At 39.6% G+C, this 18005-nt stretch overlaps 1 protein-coding gene across 14 annotated transcripts in view; it reads left to right on the forward strand.

Moving 5' to 3' along the window:
• The window catches only part of NCKAP5 (NCK associated protein 5), a 588547-nt gene that overhangs the window by 397072 nt on the left and 173470 nt on the right, over positions 1-18005 (forward strand). For all 14 annotated transcript variants that reach the window (XM_083404704.1, XM_083404711.1, XM_083404705.1 and 11 more), the window contains one exon: positions 10545-10694. In XM_083404704.1, the coding sequence (XP_083260830.1) occupies positions 10545-10694 (150 nt within the window). The remainder of the gene's footprint in view (positions 1-10544; positions 10695-18005) is intronic.

An 18005-nucleotide genomic window follows, 5' to 3' on the forward strand; every position in this document is an offset into this window, starting at 1 on the left:
TAAGCTTAACTAAGCCACTAAGTATAGAAGCTAAGCTTTGAAAACTGGAATTAAAGTTTTGCTTTTGCTGAAGTATTCTTCTCAGGCAAAGCTAAAGCTATAGAGGGAGCAGCAACTGAGCATTAGTTTCCTCCCCCGCCCCTAGCACCTACTGCTTATGATTTCATAGCTATAGTTTTCAACTTCATTTCGAAGCTCTTTCTGGTGCAAACAATTCCTTGTTCCAGTGCATATCTCCCCTGTGATCTTGGACAAGCCATACAATTTCTGCCTCTTTGTAACTTATTTCCCTATCTTGAAAAGAAAGACAATATTATTTCACACCTCTCAGAATAGAAAAAAGGGTACCTTCATTGGTGTCTGTGCAAATATATTCATGGCAGGGTCTTTGATGTTCCATTATGAACTTGAAAAGTGGCTCTGCTCGCAGAGGTTTGATGCAGTATGCAAAATTTTCTGATTAAAAATGAGGCAGCTTCAAGTGAAAATTAAAGCTTAAAAAGGTAAATGAGCTTGCTTTCAGTTTTGAATTAAATAAATATTCACATTTAATATGCAAAACACATGGAAACAAAAGCTGTTCATTTGGCACCTCTCTGCTTCATGTTTATAGTTGATTTTAAGCATCAGGACTGGTGTTGGATAGAAGATAAAATAATAGTTTTATCTTTTCACATAAATATGCAAGGAGAATGTATGTAACTAGGAAGTGAATGAGGCTGTAAGTAGTATTTTTAGGAAATTATTTATTTATTAAATATCAATAGTGTTCTTCACCTGAGGATCATAGGGCAGTTTACATTATAAAAAAAAAAACCAAAAATGCACAACATAGTAACGAAAAGAACCAACCAGCACCCTTCTCGACCCCAGTTTAAAAGGCCATAGATTCCTTAATCAGCCTGGGAGAACCTGCTTCTTTCTGCTTCTTGTGAGCAGAAGCAGAAAAGGCAGCACCAAAATGTTGCACATCTTGCTCAGGTTTCCCACCCACTATTCTGACTTGTTGCTGATGGTGGTAAGAAATAGAAAGGAAGCAAACACAGTGTAATTACTAGGCCTGTTCTCAGGATGGTAGATGAAGAATAGAAGAAGATTATTTTATGTTCAGGCTTTCAGAATCTCCCACAAACGGGCTGTCTTTCCAGAAGAGAGGAGTTTGTCTTAGGGAACACAGCAGAGTCGGCCCTGAAAGTAGAAATGACGAGTTATGGCACTGGCATAAAATTGGAATCCAAACTTTGTGCTGAATGAAAGAAGTCAAAACTAGAGAACCAAACGTCTAGAAGGAAAAAAGCACAGTTGACCTACCAGGTTGCTTTGTCTGTAGTTTTCTTCCTTCTGAAGTCTTTTTACAGATAAACAATGCTTTGACTCCATTGCAGAATGCCTCACTGACATGCACCAGGCCTCATCACTGCTGCTATTGATGGCACACATGATGCTCTCATGCCTGAGCCTTCATTTAGGTGGCCATTGTGTTTTGTTTTGTTTCTGTTTTCATGTTGTCTTAATAGTTCTTTGCTAATTACATAAGCACAAAATACAATGATGGTACTTCCATTGATGTGAGTAATTATCTCCTGCAGAAAAAAGGACAGCACTAGGAAACAGACTGTTCCTGGGGCCATTGGTCATGTAAATGCTCATTATAGCTGCATTTGAAGGGGTGATCTAGAGAAGTGTTTTTCACTATCAGCATTAATAAGAGCTGTTCCCTGTTTAACAGATTTAATTAACATTAGTATTGAACTTTTCTAAATATTTCATTTTACTCTGTTGCTTCCTTTTAGTCAAAGTACCTCTTAGGACTGAACGTTTTTCAACAGAAATAAATGTTGCTGATGGATGGAAGAGGCAATAAAAGCATCGTCAGAAAATTTATTAATGTAGCTCTGCAGAGCTGTTCAATAAGGATGATACCCTGCAATATTTAGAAGTGGTTTGAGTGAAGACTAATGTGAAGTAGATTTAGATTGATATGCCACTGGTTGTAGGTTCATATTAGAGACATAAAGAAAACACTTTGTTCTCTTATCCATCACAGGCGTTTAATCTAGGAGATTTTACTGCTCACTGTGTATACTTTGTAAGTCAAATGCAGAGATGAAAAAGAGGAGTTTTATGTGTTCTTGCCTGACAGCAGTAATGTTAAACTGTGAACAATTTAGACTGTTTCTCTCAAACCTTCTGATTTATCTAAATCCTTTTCTTTTGCTTCAAATTTTCAGCAGCTTGTGTTGACCAAAAACAGTTAGCTATACAAGAAAACATTATTCTTGCATCTGTGATAGGTTGTCTAAAGCAAACACATATTGTGTTCTGCTCTGTTGCCATAAGAATGTGAAGGGAATAGTAATAATAATAGTGAAAGGAAGTCAGTGGTGTCCACATGCAGGTTTCAGAATAGGTAAGTAAAATCAGTACTTTTATACTGTGGACTTTTATACTGTCAATTCTGATTTTCTTTCCAAGTTAGCTAGTGCTCATAACTAGTTTAGTATTTTAATAACAACATACTATTTAGCCCTGGATAATAGCGTTAGCAGTCTGAAAGGTTTTCCTTTAATAAGGAGAAAAGGTTACAATTTTAAGTTCACTCAGAAAATAGAAACGTGGAGGGTGCAGAAACCTCCTCATCATATACTCTGCAAAGAACTGAACTGAAGACAGCCCTGAAATTCACCAGAGATTCCAATGCATAGCTTGGATTGGAGTGCATAAAATGTACTTCTTCACTTCAAGTGTTCCTGATATGGAATAGGTAAGAAGGGAGATTAAAAGTCCACATGCTAAAAATTCAGGAGGCATATCAGAATATCTCAGGTTGAAAAATCTGTACAAGGCCATAACAAACTAATCTAAGCAATGCCTAAGGACAATAAGACCTTTGGAACAAAACAGATGACTCTGAGAATAAAATAAGACTTGAGAATTAGTAGCAAACTGCTAAAGCTTCCAGGTGTATCAGGGGAATAGCTATAGCTCCATGGATAGAGCTGATTCACACCTCTCCATCTCTTGGCAGAGTTGGGAAAGACTGCTGTCTAAAAATCTGAAAGCCACTGCCAGTCATTGTCTGCCAAGTTTGGGGAACATTTTTCAACCTGTGGGCCATATTCCCCCATGGGCAGCCTTCAGATGGCCACATGCCAGTGGTGGGCAGGGGTCCAAGGCAAAATGTGGATTGTGCAAGAACTGTGGCTCTTGGTTTTGTTTAGTATCTTGCATTCCAGTCACAAAACAGAGGTTTCTATACATGTGCATCCACCCAGGCAAGTAAGAGATATTAGCACAGTTCAATGGACATTACAGCCAGGAAAATCCACTAAATGAGGGCACAGAGCAGGACCAGTGAGAGGGGTAGCCTGGGTAGAGGGGTGTTGCCAGGGAAGATGTGGCCTAGGAGCTTTCCTTAGGTCAAGAGGGCTCCATTTGTTACCCAGGCCTGAGGTTACTCACCTCTGATGTAGGCAGTGTTGAGCTAGAAGGGCCAACATTTCAGTGTAAGAAGAAGAAGAGTTTGGATTTGATATCCCGCTTTATCACTACCCTAAGGAGTCTCAAAGCGGCTAACAATCTCCTTTTCCCTTCCTCCCCCACAACAAACACTCTGTGAGGTGAGTGAGGCTGAGAGATTTCAGAGAAGTGTGACTAGCCCAAGGTCACCCAGCAGCTGCATGTGGAGCAGGAGGAAATCAAACCCAGTTCACCAGATTACGAGCCCACTGCTCTTAACCACTACACCACACTGGCTAAGACAGTTCCCTACTTTACCTATGTGGGCTTTGTCTTTACAGCAATATGAGAATTCCTCACAATGAAATAGCATGATTATTACAGACACACTGGCAACTCATCTCATGCATTCCTCATCTACCCACCAAATAAATCATGGGCAGGATCCTATGAGAGAGAAAGCTAACTATAGAGTAAGCCTTCATAGAAAATGAAGTCCCATGCTTTTCACACAGGGGTACAATACCAGACAGTCTGCTGGCTTTGCTTGCTACTAAGAACTTTGTGTTGTGTTTCAGCTTTGGGGTTTCGTCTTCGCCCCCCACTTTCCCACAGCATGATTTTTGAATATGCTCTTATTATTTCTTCTCCCTACATACCGTCTAACCTCATGAACCTTTTATGAGACAATAACAGAGATATATTCCTCAGAAGATCTTTTGAAAGGATTGGTGATTTGATTTTGATTTTATTACTTCTTTTCCACTTTTCCAACAACTAATGTTGAGCTCAAAGCAGCTCACAACAGCAGCAATAGCACTGTAAATCAACATAATATTTAAACAGAATAGCATGTAAATAAAAGAAATTCCTCAAACAATTATTATACAATTCAATGCAAGCTCATAGTGATTCAAAGTATCAGAAAAAAGCTGCTGAGCATCATATTCTCTCTTTAAAGGAGTGTCTTCATGCAGAGCAACAGCATGATCCCAGTAAGATCTTCCATAGTTTTTAGTCTTTTTCACCCTAAGAGAAATAAATCACTTCTATGTTACTTTTGGAGAGTGGGTCAACAGCTTCCACAAAAGATACAGATTGTCTTTGGTGACTTGTCTCCAAGTGGAATTCTTAAGATAACTCATTTCCACTGTCCCTTCTGAGGAGTGCACCGGCCTCAGCCTCTCTTTCTCATAACAGGGGAACAAGGCCGAGGCAAAGAGCCACAGAGCTCATGCCAGAAAGCCCACCAAGCCTTTAAAGTATCTGAAGAGGAGAACAGATAAATCCAATCAGATTAACAGGCTCCAGGTGGAAACACGCTACAGCCTCCCAGCAAACTCTTTCCCCTTGATAACCCCAATGCCTACATAGGCTGCTTATTAAAAATCAATACTTCACTCCAATGCTTTTGTTTTTCTTACATTTCTCTCCTATTTTCATTCCTTATTATTCCTTTGCCTTGTATTTTGTTCACATGTTCTTCATTTACCATTAAGTTCTTTTTCTCCCCATATCTGTCTTCACTTCCTTGGCTATATACTTTATTTTCTTTTATATATCATTTATATAAACTCCTCTTAATTCCCCTATTATCCATCCCACAGTCCCACCTTTGAAGATGATGCTGAATGCACCACTAGTTTTTCCTAGGGCACAGCCATTCCTTAATAATTTCAGATCAAGTTCAGTCTTTTTGATCACCAATCCCTCAGACTCTCCCCCGCTCCCCAGCAACTGCTGATGGGATTCAACCATTTTATGAAAAGGAGAAAGTTAGGAGTCAGGCGTAGGCATGAACCATTGGTGACAGTGCACCACCAACCCTAGCTCAAAGGTTCAGAAAGAGTGAAGATCTTAGAGAAGGAACACTGCTCAGTGGTAGAGCATATGCAAAAGGTCCCAAGATAAATCCTTGGTGTTTCAAGGTAGAGCTGCAAAGGACTCCAGCTTGAAACCTTGGAAAGTCACTGCCATTCAGTACAGGCAAGTCTAAGCTAGGTGGACCAATGGTCCAGTTTGGTATAAAACTATGGCACTTCAAGCTAAGCTGCATTGGAAGTGTGTGGATGCTGAGGAGCTAATAGGGTTAGGACTAGGACAAAGTAGCATGTAGGCCTTATAAAAAGATAGAGCACAGTGGAAGAGAATAAACATGCTTCTTGTCCTTTTTAGCTGTTTAGATACCAGCTGGCAGTGGCCTTTAAAATAGCCTTGATTCAATTGCGTCGAACCCGCACCCGAATACCTTTTCAGTTTTTGATATAAACTGTTTGCTCCTCCACCGTGATAGAAAAGGGACGGTACAAATTGTAGCCATCTGGTACTGAATAATGAAGCGTTGTAAGTTAATAAAGAAGGGCAAGCTTTTAAAATGTGCAAATCTGTGCAGAGTTGAAAATAGACATACAGAAAATGCATTGCACAGTTGTCTGTCAGGAATAGGTTGCCCCTTACAGGTGCTCAAATGATTCAGTGATGCAGTAACAAACTTCCATTCCTGATCTAGTTTCTTCCTAAAACTCTTATCCCTTTCCTGTCTTTGTTCATGCTATCAGTAGAGGATATTTCACGAAGAAAAAAACTTTAAACCTTTCTATTTCATTGTGCTTTTTTTTATTAATTGCTGTTGGTATAATTAAGTGCTGCTGCTCAGTTTTAAGGGGGTGTAAGACAGTTTTAATGAGATTGTGTTAATGGTGATTATTGTATTTTTTATGAATTCCTGTTTGCTGCTTTGAAAGGGGCTATTATACTCTAAAAGATTGGCATGTAAATCTTGTAAATAAATAGTGACTGCAAATGAACACCAATGAGAACTTCTACAAAATTAGGTTGTTCATAGAACTATATCCCTCATTGTAATGAAAGAGTGACACCCCCCTTTCAATGTGATTATCCTTTTCTTCAGAAAATGGGAGTATCATAATGTTTAGTTATAATTTAGTATGAAAGGACCAAATAATATTTGGCTTAGGTGGAGGAAGATCAGTGCTCTGGAGTGTACAACAGTCAAAGGAAATCCCTGAACTATTTCAATCTGGGCCTGAAATAGTGACATTTCAGAATTTAACAGTAACTTGGAGCTTTACACTAATTTACAATTTATGACTTGACCGTGGCCTGTTCTGATAAATATGTTTGCTTTTGCTTTTTTGTTTTGTTTCTTTGGTCTGCATGGTAGGTTATCCATATGACTTAAGAATGGCATGGAGTTCTAAAACAACAGAAGGTATTGGGGCAGAATTACAGTTCCAATTACTCTAAATGTAACAATCCTGTCAAATATGTTAAAGAGAAAATTTTCAAGATGGCCATGATTAAGTGGCATTGACTAGTATAGCATCTTAAATAGTGTGACATTAAGTGTCTAGGAAGCTGTCTTTGGTTAAGATGAAAGGCTGACACTAAGTGTCTCTTATTTGATTGACATTCAAGTGCTAATAATCAGAATAATTCAGTGGTGACCAATCCTTTTTACTAAGTGTGCCATAAGTCAAATAAAAAACTACGTTACACCATGTGTTATAGTCTTCAGTGCATTGAGATGGTTTTGTCTTTAATTGATGAGCCAGAAGTACATGTCACAGTGAAGGCCATGGGCTCTCCTATTAATTAGGATTTTGTCAGAGAGACCAGTTATATACAGGTGGACAATATGTTCTCCTACAAAATTTATCCCTGTGGAAACTTCATCCTGCTGCAGAGAAATCTAGTAGCAATGTCACACATATTATATGTCTTTTTAAAGCTATTAGTAGTTAACCAATACTCTTATAGCCTGATACTATTCATGTTTTATTAGAAATGAGACTAGTTGTTTTAGTACAACTGCAGATTTAATTTGAAAAATGAATATCCTGGTCAGGCCACAGACCTATATTGTGGTAATGATGGGACTGGCAAATTGCAATTAATCTACACATACGTGTATTGAACACAGTTGTACATCTTCTATTGATTTGTTGAGAAAAGTGATTGGCATTGAAAGCTCACAGCTCACCTGTGTCTCTTTCTTTATTTGTTATTTTATTCTGTTCTGTTTGTTTTCTATAAAATTGTTCAGCATCAACTTTTTCTAGTATTACTTTTGTGCCATATGCGCCCCCAATGTATTTCTTATTTAGTTGACATTCAGTGTGAATTTTCAACTCTGCTAACTTGGGCTACGTGCCAAAAAAAAAAAGGCCTAGAAGTATTTATTTATTTATTTATTATACTTTGTCTAAGGATTGCTTTCTATAAAACCATAAGTCATACGTATCTGCCATGCACTTTGAAAATAAGTCTCTTTTATCCCAACTCTGTGGCAAAATTCTGGGGTCATGGTATATGCCATCATTTGAAAAACATATGAATTCAGTGAAATGTCTTTGTGAGAACTTTTGCCCGACACTAGCATTTATTCATTTTGGCTTTCTATCTTGTACCTAAAAAGTGTGGCCAGTGTTTGAATGGCACTTACTATGAACTGTTTGATTATTATTTTTTAATGTATGCCTGAATGAATGTGCTTATTTTAATTGCTTTACAGTAAATGGATTGTCAGACAAGTTTTAATTATTAGCTCCAATTCAGAGTACCATGCAGCTATGTTTAGTCATGTTGCTTTCTTCCTTAACAGCTTTGTTTGTGTGCTGAATAACAATATCCTTTTGGAGATTTGGTAGTTTGAAAAGCATGGTTATATCATGTAATTACCAGTGTACTTTAGGTAATATAAGCAAAGAAGGCAAGCCCTTATCCAGGGAGATGACAGCTATGCTGGGTAAACACATGGGGTAGAATCCTGAGGTGGTAGATTACACCACCTTGGTCTCGCAGGTGGAAAATAATATTTCTGTGTGCCCCTCAACAATCCATTCTGTAATCTTGTTCAGTGCATGTGTAGACGAGAACTTGCACAACAGAAAGGAACAGCAAAGGAAGCTAGTGGAAGGGGAGGGATGGGGAAAGGATGCAAGGGTAAGAAGAGCTGCACGTGTGGTGTTCCAAACATTTTCATGATCAAAAGTAAGAGGCCTGAGAGTATTTCGGAATACTATGACTGCTTTGATCGCACAAGTAAAGTGTTTATGTATAGATCAGCATTTGTGCATAATGCAGCTTCTAGAGTGGATTGTTGTTTATTTATTATATTTATTATTACATTCATATCTCATCTTTCTTCCAAGGAGATCAAGGGGTGTTTACACAACCCTCCCCCCCTCTCCATTTTACCCTTGCAACAATTTTGTGAGGTAGGTTAGGTTGAGAGATAGTGACTGGCCCACAGTCACCCAGGTGAGCTTCCTGGCTGATCGGGGATTTGAACCCTGGTCTTCCAGATCCCAGCCCTATGGTTCTCAAAGGGTGTGGCGCACCACACTGGTGTAGCAGGCGGAAATGGGAAGTGTGCTGGGAAGATTCAAGGGCAATCAAACTCATTGAGCTTGTATACATACTTGGCTCATATGTAACAGACTCGTTTATAATTAAATTTCGAGAATGATTCATATTCTTATGTAACTTCATTGTTTTATAGTTTCTGGATGTCCCACGACCATATTATAAAATAGCTGTGTTCTGTGTTATAAATCAAACACTGCTAGTTGTTTATTTTTGTTTACAATATATTTCTTACCAATAAAAAATTTGGTACGGCACAAGCAATTTTTTATTCTGAAAGTGTGGCCCAGAGGGAAAGAAAAGAGAACCACTGTCCTAGCCCAGCACTCTAACCATGTGCAAAAGATAGCTGGATATATGATTCTGAGAATTTTGAACACTCCCCCCCCCCCAATATTTGACTCCAAAGCTGGTATGGCTCGAAGCATATACAAATATTTTGTGAATAGGAATTATTAATATCTCTTCTGGTACCTCCGGGAGGAAACACAGTATATAGGCTAAACATGGGAGGCAATGGTATGACAGGGTTTAACTAACAGAAATACCTATCATAATACAAAAGGAGTTAGAAACCTAAATACACTGGGCTGTATCCAGTTATGTTCCTTTGCTGACAGAAGGCTCTTTAATCCAGTTGAGGCTTCAAGGATCAGAAAGTGATTTAGCTGATTCTCCCTTTTCTCCCCAGCTCCTTCCATGCTATTTGAAAGAGTCCACCAATCCTCAACTGATTTTTTCTTGTGGGGTGTATAGAGGACTGTAGAGGAGAAGAATCAGCGAAAATTGCCTGTCTATTTACCACAAGCAGAAGCCTCCATGTGATCAAAGAGACTGTATCCAGTGGGTGGGCACAGTTGTCTACAGCACTCGCATCTGAAAAATATTTATTTATTTATTTATTTATTTAGAGCATTTGTACCCTGCTCTTCAGCCAAAAGTGTATTTTAGTAAGCAATCATATTTTAACTAGAAAACTGTATCACAGAATTATGAGAAGTATAAATTTTCAAAGGGTAACCATGTTTTGGTTTGCACGTTGTTTCATAAAGTGTGAATTCAGTAGATTCACATTAAAATGTGAGCCAAGCAAATTTTCCACCTAACTCGAGCATGAGCAAGGTCTTAATTCAATTGTGGGGAGGTAAAGAACACACTGGCTACTTTGCAAAGCAAAAAAACACGATGCATTCATGGGCTAACTGCAGGATTAAAACATAACCTTTGACCTTAGGAATTATAAATGTGTAATGTTTTCTTTTCACATTGTGAGTTTCTTTATTCCTGCAACTGGCAGCTATGGTTGTACAGTGGGGTGAGGGAGGGATTCACATCTTGATGATGATAGCTTCTATTTTGTGTTTCTGAATACTACATTGGAGAGAAGATGAGAGGACAAAGGGCCATTGTTTTTGATTGTGGTGGTTGTAATAGAAAGCTCTGGAAAGGAAAGAAACAATGGACAATGAGTACTGCCATTTTAAATGATAATTCAGGAAAACGCAATGTCTCATTGCAGGTTATACACTGTGTATATATTTAAATATATGCAGAGTGCTATTCCATGTATATTAGGTGTCACACTTCCACAAAGCTTCGAAAGATGCCTACAATGTGTCTACGTGTGATATTATAATTGCTTTTTCTATGTATTGTTTTTACCATTTTACTGATGAAAAAATACATTGATCTTTTAGGAAACCTTTACTCATGAGAGCAAGAGTCCTAAAACAGCGGTGGAAGACATTTGCATGTCAGTAGATAAAGATTCAAAAGATGAAAACAGCAGCGCTGAAGAGGAAAAGGAAAAGACAAAATTATTGCTGGAACGGCTGAAGGCTCTGGAGGTAGGAAGTTTTTGCATAAGGGAGTCTTCACTTTTATTGGTACTGAATTGTAGAGCAGTATAAATCTTAACTTTCTCAGTTCACATAAGCACTTGGTACAAAGTATTTTTTGATCACGATTCATTAAACCAGGATGAGTGAAATACTCTTCATTGGAACCACTGAAATGATCTCTCTCTAATGTCAAGGATCATATATCCTTAAAAAGAAACTTCATAAATAAATTTAACTTGTTTCAAGCTTGAGACTAGCTCAGACCCACAGAGACTACAATACAGAAGTCTAAGTCTACGATTTAGTTCCAAGTGTTCATTTTAGGGCAAAAATCACAAAGAGGCTCCATTGTATCCTCCCTACCTTCCCGTCTTCTTAGTGCAAGGAGTGAGGGCCCCAGCAAATTCCTGATGCACCCAGGTTTAGGAATTATATTCCTTAACTGCTACCAATGCTGCTGCAACTGACTGGAGTAGTAAAAGCATCTATCAACCAGAGGGCTTAAATTTCTCCACTGGAATGCAGAGTTAACCAGGGCTATTGACTGTCTGGCTCCAAAGCGCCTTCTCTGGTTGCATGGAGCCTGAACAGCCCCGTGGTTTTCCCCGGAGCTGAGGATGATGAAACAATCATTGAGATGGCTAGAGCGCTGGTGGCAGAAAACTCATTCTGAATCAGACCAGACACAGGCTAGAGCTCAACGTTGAGCCTACCAAGTGGCAGTGGTCACGGCGAAGAGAACCTTCTTCACCGCCTCTATAGCATCTGCAGAAAACAGCAGCATGAGACTCTTTCAGGTGGTTCGCAATCTATTGGAACCACCTTCATCACCAGGGCCTGGTAGGGACCCCAAGATCTCCTGCAATGCCTTTGCAAAGTTTTTTGCAGATAAAGTCGCTCAGATTCAGAAGGAGGTAGACTCCACCGTGGGAGCAGGGCTGGGGTGGGAGAGTGCTAGAGTTCTGTCTGGTCCTGTTACATGGGATCATTTCCAATCTGTTACCTCCAAGGATGTGGACAGGCTACTTGGACGAGTGAAACTGACCACCTGTCTCCTTGATCCTTGCCCATCCTGGCTAATAAAAGCGAGCCAGGAAGGGCTGGGCGATGGATTCTGCAGGGTGGGTGAATGCTTCCCTCTGTGAGGGAGCCTTCCCAGACCCGCTGAAAGAGGCGGTCATTAAACCGCTTCTAAAAAAACCATCTTTAGACCCGGCCAATATGCCAACTATCGCCCAGTTTCTGGACCAGAAATTTACCGTTCTTGGGCAAGGTGACTGAGTGGGTGGTTGCTGAACAACTCCAAACACGCCTGGAGGATGCAGACCATTTGGATCCCTTCCAGTCGGGATTCAGGCCTCACCATGGGACTGAAACTGCCTTGGTTGCACTGGTCGATGATCTCCGGCGGGCTAGGGACAAAGGTGAGAGCTGTTTCCTAGTTCTGCTGGATCTCTCAGCGGCCTTTGACACCATTGACCATAACATCCTTCTGCACCATCTAGAGGGGCTGGGAGCTGGGGGCACTGTTATACAGTGGTTCTGCTCCTTTCTCCTGGGCCGTGTCCAGAAAGTGGTGTTGGGGATGAGTGTTCAGACCCCTGGGCTCTCACTTGTGGGGTGCCTCGGGGTTCCGTCCTCACCCCCATGCTTTTTAATATCTATATGAAACCGCTGGGAGAGATCATCAGGGGGTTTGGGTTGTATGAAGATGACACCCAGCTCTATCTCTCTTTTAAATCAGAACCAGTGAATGGCCTGTGTGAATGCCTGGAGGCAGTTGGAGGATGGATGGTGGCTTACAGATTGAGGTTGAATCCTGACAAGACAGAAGTACTGTTCTTGGGGGATAGGGGGTAGGTGGGTGTGGGGGACTCCACAAGTCACAGTAGTGTTGCCAGTTGCACATCAACAGTATGCTTGGGGTTTAATAGGTGGTATTAGTGCATTTGCTTCCAGAGCTGTGTGGTGTGGTTCTTGGGCAAAGTTCTTGAGTGGGTGGTTGCAGAACAAATCAGCGTGCTCTTGGAGGAAACTGCTTTTCTAGATCCATTTCAATAAGGGCTTAGTTGGTGGTTCCCTAGAACAGATGGATGGGGGATGTTAATAATAATAATAATTTTATTATTTATACCCTGCCCATCTGGCTGGCTCTTGATGGGGTTACCCTCCCTCTGAAGGAACAGGTATGCAGCTTGGGGGTAGCTTTGGATCCTTTGCTGTTGATTGAGGTTCAGGTGGGCTCAGTGGCACGGAGTGCCTTCCATCAGCTTCAGCTGGTGGCCTAGCTGTGCTCCTATCTGGACAGGGATGTTGTCTATCCTCTGACAACCTGTAGGTTAGATATTCTGAAGATGGTTCTGATACTGGTGCAGAATTCAGTGGCTGGGGTGCTCACCAGGGCAAGACAGTTTGAGCATGTTAGCTGATCCGGGCCTGACTGCACTGGCTGCCACTTAGCTTCCAAGTTCAATTCAAAGTGATAGTTTTGACTTATAAAGCCTTAATCGGCTCAGGACCGTAGTACCTCAAGGACTGCCTCTCTCCATACCAACCTACCCGGATCCTGAGATCATCATCTTTGTGTTCCTCCTCCACAAGAGGTCTGGAGGGTGGATACATGAGAATGAGCCTTTTCTGCAGTGGCTCCCTGTTTGTGGAAAGCTCTCCCAAGGGAGATTCAACTAGCCTGAGATCTACGGATGAAGTGCGGTATACAAATTTAATAAATAATAATAATCATTTTGATGGAGAATGGGGACCAAGCCTATGAGATTCTGAGGTGCCCATTTACTTAACCCAAGGGTGACATGTCAAGCAAAATACTAGTTCTGTTTCAACATATGTGTATGAGAATGATAGACTGGACGGACACACACAGCTCAGATTCTGTATCCAAATCTTTAACACCCCATTTTAAAGAGACTCGATCATTTCTTGTCCATTTATCATGCCGCAAATAATTATATTACATAGCTTCATGCTCTTGTGTACATCAGTTTGTAAAGTCAATACTTAACTATTTCTAAATGAAACTACTGAGAGTATTTCAGTTGAACAAAATAAAGTAAAAATTATAATTGCATATTGAAGAAAAGAAAGTTGTATCTATATATATGCAAATAACTACTATTTCATGCATTTTTGTGTCGTATATAGACATATAACTGTTCTTATTATTATCCAAATACGTATATGGTTATTTATAACCTACTATATTTTTAATAACTATAAATATCATTATATGATATTACAAATATTATTATATTTTTCCTTACAAAGTCTATGTCTGTAAGCAATCCGTTCATAAGTTGCAAGTGTTATCATATCTTAACTTTGGTTCACAGAATATGTACAACTTCTGCTTACTAGTATGACTGCTCCCCCCGCCCTTTTAAAGGTCAATATTTACTTAGTGGGTTGATGTTCCATGCAGACCTTTCTTTCCAATATACTTTCCAATATATTTCCAAAAAGTTCTGTTAGCCTAGTTTTTCACCTGTGTCCGTGTAGCTATTTCAGTTCTTCATTTCATTTCTGATTATAGAAAGTTGTTTAATGAAGTCATAGCTTTTTATCAATTATAGTCAATTGCCTTGAAGAGGGAGGAGGGAAGCCCACAGTAAACCTGGCTATTGGAAGGTCACAGAATAGGATTTCTTCATTGATTCCAGTTTTGTGCTACAGCTTGGTTAAAAAAAAAAGTGCCAATACTTCCAGAATTAATCTACACAAGCAGTTTTAAGGAGTAATCCATGATGAAAAATGAACTACAGGACCAATGTTAATAGTACCCAAAGATAATTAAAATAAAGTGTTGCTAATTGTATGTTGGTTTAATGTTATATATCCTTACCCTTGTGTATTTGAGCTTGGTAGATATAAATTTTTATGTCATGCACTGGAAGCTCTGAGGTTTATTAATCAAGAGACACACATTTTATTAGTTGTGCAATTAGTGGGTTTAATCCTTTGGTATTTGGAGAATAATTAATCTTTGTATTTAATTAGTGGGTTTGGAAAAAAACAAAAATAGTTATTCATTAATTCTTCTAGTGTGGATGTTAGAGTTTTGGTATCATGTTTTCAAAATGTTTTCAGGCATGGGGAAGTAGGCAGCTAAGTCACTTGCACAACATATATGAGATGTAGTTTCTCATCTCACTTTCTATAATTATAATATATGGGTGTGGGAATTCATAGTCATTATTTGATGCCATGATGAATATTATCTCCCAGCCTGATGACCCTCAGGGCCAGATGGTACAGTTCTTTCTGTACCAGTCTTCCAAGGTGGAATGGAGAATTATGCCACTTCCTCTAGACAGCTTAAATAATTCTATGTGAACATTGGGAGCAAGACCTGTATTATCAAGAATGTAGTCGTGCACAATGGGTGAGAGCGATGATTGTCTCTGTCTACTAAAATCCCACAGCTTTCCAGACACTTCACTTCTTGTGCTCTAAACATGGAAATCATAACATAATCCTGATAATTCTGAGAACCGCAGGCAGAGCACAACCCATCCTGACTGGAACTTTTATTTTTATATCCCAGTGAGCAGACTCCTTTAGGTCCCTGAACGGAACAAACTGGAATTGGCTAGTTTCTGTTTTTCCTGGTGAAAGTAGTAAATCTGAACTACCTTTCATTACTAGTTGACTGAATTAAGGGTTTTCCTCCGAGATACCCCTTTTTCTGATTTTCTCCCCCTTCTTTTACTGTTCTTAGCTATATATTCAGTTAAGGTCTTTGTTATACTTCTCTGTTGGGTTGGTTAACACATGCTGCTCAGGTGTGTTTGGGGTATATATGGCGCCCTTCTCCCAGAGGAATAATTAATTGAAGGTGGACATTTATGTGCCTAGGAAGAGGGAGAATCCCTTGAGTACACTGCTTTACAGCCATCAGGAAGAATATGAAGTGTACAAGTATGGCAGACTTCCCAGTTTCTCAACAATGGTTGCATTAATTTAACATCATCACCATACTCTTTTACATATAAATTGTGTTAAGAGAGCTAGTCATCCTGGACTGCAGCAGTTTCTCACTGTCACTAGGTGAGCATTGCCTTCCCGTAGAGGGTGGGTGGGTATCATCTTCACCATATATACTACTCCCTTGAGGTGAAAGGAGTGGAAGCTATTCGTGTTTTTTCTTTAAAAAAAATACCTTTAAAAGTCTTCCCAAAGGTAGCCATTCTTTCTCCAAGAATTTTGTGATTCTCTGCAGCACAGATAAAACTAAAGTATGACTTAAGTTCAGCATTTGCCCTTCTTAGCCGTTCAGTCAGTCATCTTTTTCTATTCTTTATCTCCCTCTGCCAATTCTATTTCTGCTTTAGTGACTGATAAATTCTGTACATTTGCAATCAAAGGGAACAGATGATAATTAACAAATAGTTCCTACTCACTTATACTCTTGATGCCCAGAATTCTTGTCAAATTATGATTTTTTAAGATATCACAGCTCCCTTGTGTCATGAACATGCTTTGCTTAGGAAATCCCATTTAATTTACTTCACTCGTTACAATAAAAACCTTATAGTCGATACAAAGTAAAAAAAATTCCCCTGTGTATATGGCCTTCTAAAGGAGATAAAACTTTTATGAAGTAGCTCTTTTGTGGTCTTTTCTCCTGATTGTTGTCTTTTAACAAAAGGTACTGAATTCAGTTTCTTATTTTGTATGGGGAAAAGAAAAAAATCTAAAAGCCTCCACATATAAGGACATCATCACCTGGTAGGCAATGGACATGATTCTTGTAGGGACATTGATGGTAAACTGGGATTTCCTGCAGGAAAAAAATAAAGAAAAATGGAGTTTCTGGCTTTACACGTTTTTGTGTATACACATGGACCCCTGAGAACCAAACCCTCACTTATTATGTGAGTTACCTGTATTCAAATAAATAGAGAGGTTGAAGGAGAAGAGACTCTAGAGGCATAGGTCATGCAGTAGGTACCCTTTCAGTGTGATGGCAGCTTCATGGTAATACTACAGGAATCTGCCTTACACCAGGTCAGCCAAGTGCTTCATCTGGCTCAGTACTTTGTATGATGAATGATAGCAGCTCTTCACAGTTTCAAACAGGAGTCTTTTCCAGCACTACCCAAAGATTCTGGGGGCTGAACTGTAGACCTTTTGCATGCAAAGTATGTGCTCTTCCACCAAGCTGCAACCCTTTCCTCTCATGTAAATGCTCTCTCTCTCTCTCTTGCTCTCCCCCCCCCCTCTATATATCTAATACAATTTATATAACTCTTGACTAAAGAAAAATAACAAAGTGGTTAATATGACCTCCTCTTGTTTATATCATGCTACAGAACACAAGGAAGAAAAAGGAAAAGAGATATTGTGGGGCAACCTTTATAATTAAATAAATACCTAAACAAGAAGATGAACCTTAAGGATTTGTGGCAGTTATTGGAAAATGAATCTCTGGTAGAGCAGATACTCAGCAACAGAAGGAGATCTATTTGAAAAAGTATCACCCTTAACTTCCTTAAGCATCATTCTCAGTTGCTTACACAGCCCTTAGCAACATTGTTTTCCTAGCACTCTCCTCTTCTTCCCTTGCCCTTCCAGACCTTTTGTCATCAACACTCAATCCTCAGGGCCTTTGTAAGATTTTCATCCTGTTCCATCCTGGCACCAGCTCTCTGCCTGCCCATTTGTCCTCCAGCACCCACATCTTAGATTAACCTAGGTGTGATGTTTTCCCCAAACTGTTTGTTTTTCATGCCTTGTTAAAATCTTGTTGTGTCCCTATAGCAGTTAGAATGTTTGCCAGTGTTCAGTGGCCTTGCAGCTGCCTGCATACATACACAAGTGATTTTTAAACAGAGATTTGGATAGATATTCCAAGTGAATATTAAATACACCTCTCCACCCGCCCAGTATCGTCTAGCCCCTTGACCACTCACAATGCCAGCACAAACATGATGGGAAATCTAAAACTACTTCATGAAAGTGCCCCCCCCCAATAGCAGTGACAATTTCTTTATGAATTATCAATAAAAAGAGTAATTCAGAAAAACACCTTGCTTAGTTTTCAGATCTTCAAACGTTGTTTGAACTTAAGCAACACTCTTTTGTTGTTTGCTTTACTGCTGCTCATCCATGAAACTCGCTGAGTAGCCTAGTCAGGATCTTTGTGAGCTGCTAGTCCCTCTCTTTTGTATGCCGAAACTTGCAGCTTTGGGGTGGTGTCCCTCCACCCACTAAGTAGCACATGATCCATTCATGAAACAAGATTCATTCTGGCTGTCACAAACTGACTGAGTCCAAGTTAGTAAGGGTAAAGGGACCCCTGAC

Source organism: Podarcis tiliguerta (genome assembly GCF_965153285.1).
Source record: "Podarcis tiliguerta genome assembly, chromosome: 1".
In the NCBI taxonomy this organism is placed as follows: Eukaryota; Metazoa; Chordata; class Lepidosauria; order Squamata; family Lacertidae; genus Podarcis; species Podarcis tiliguerta.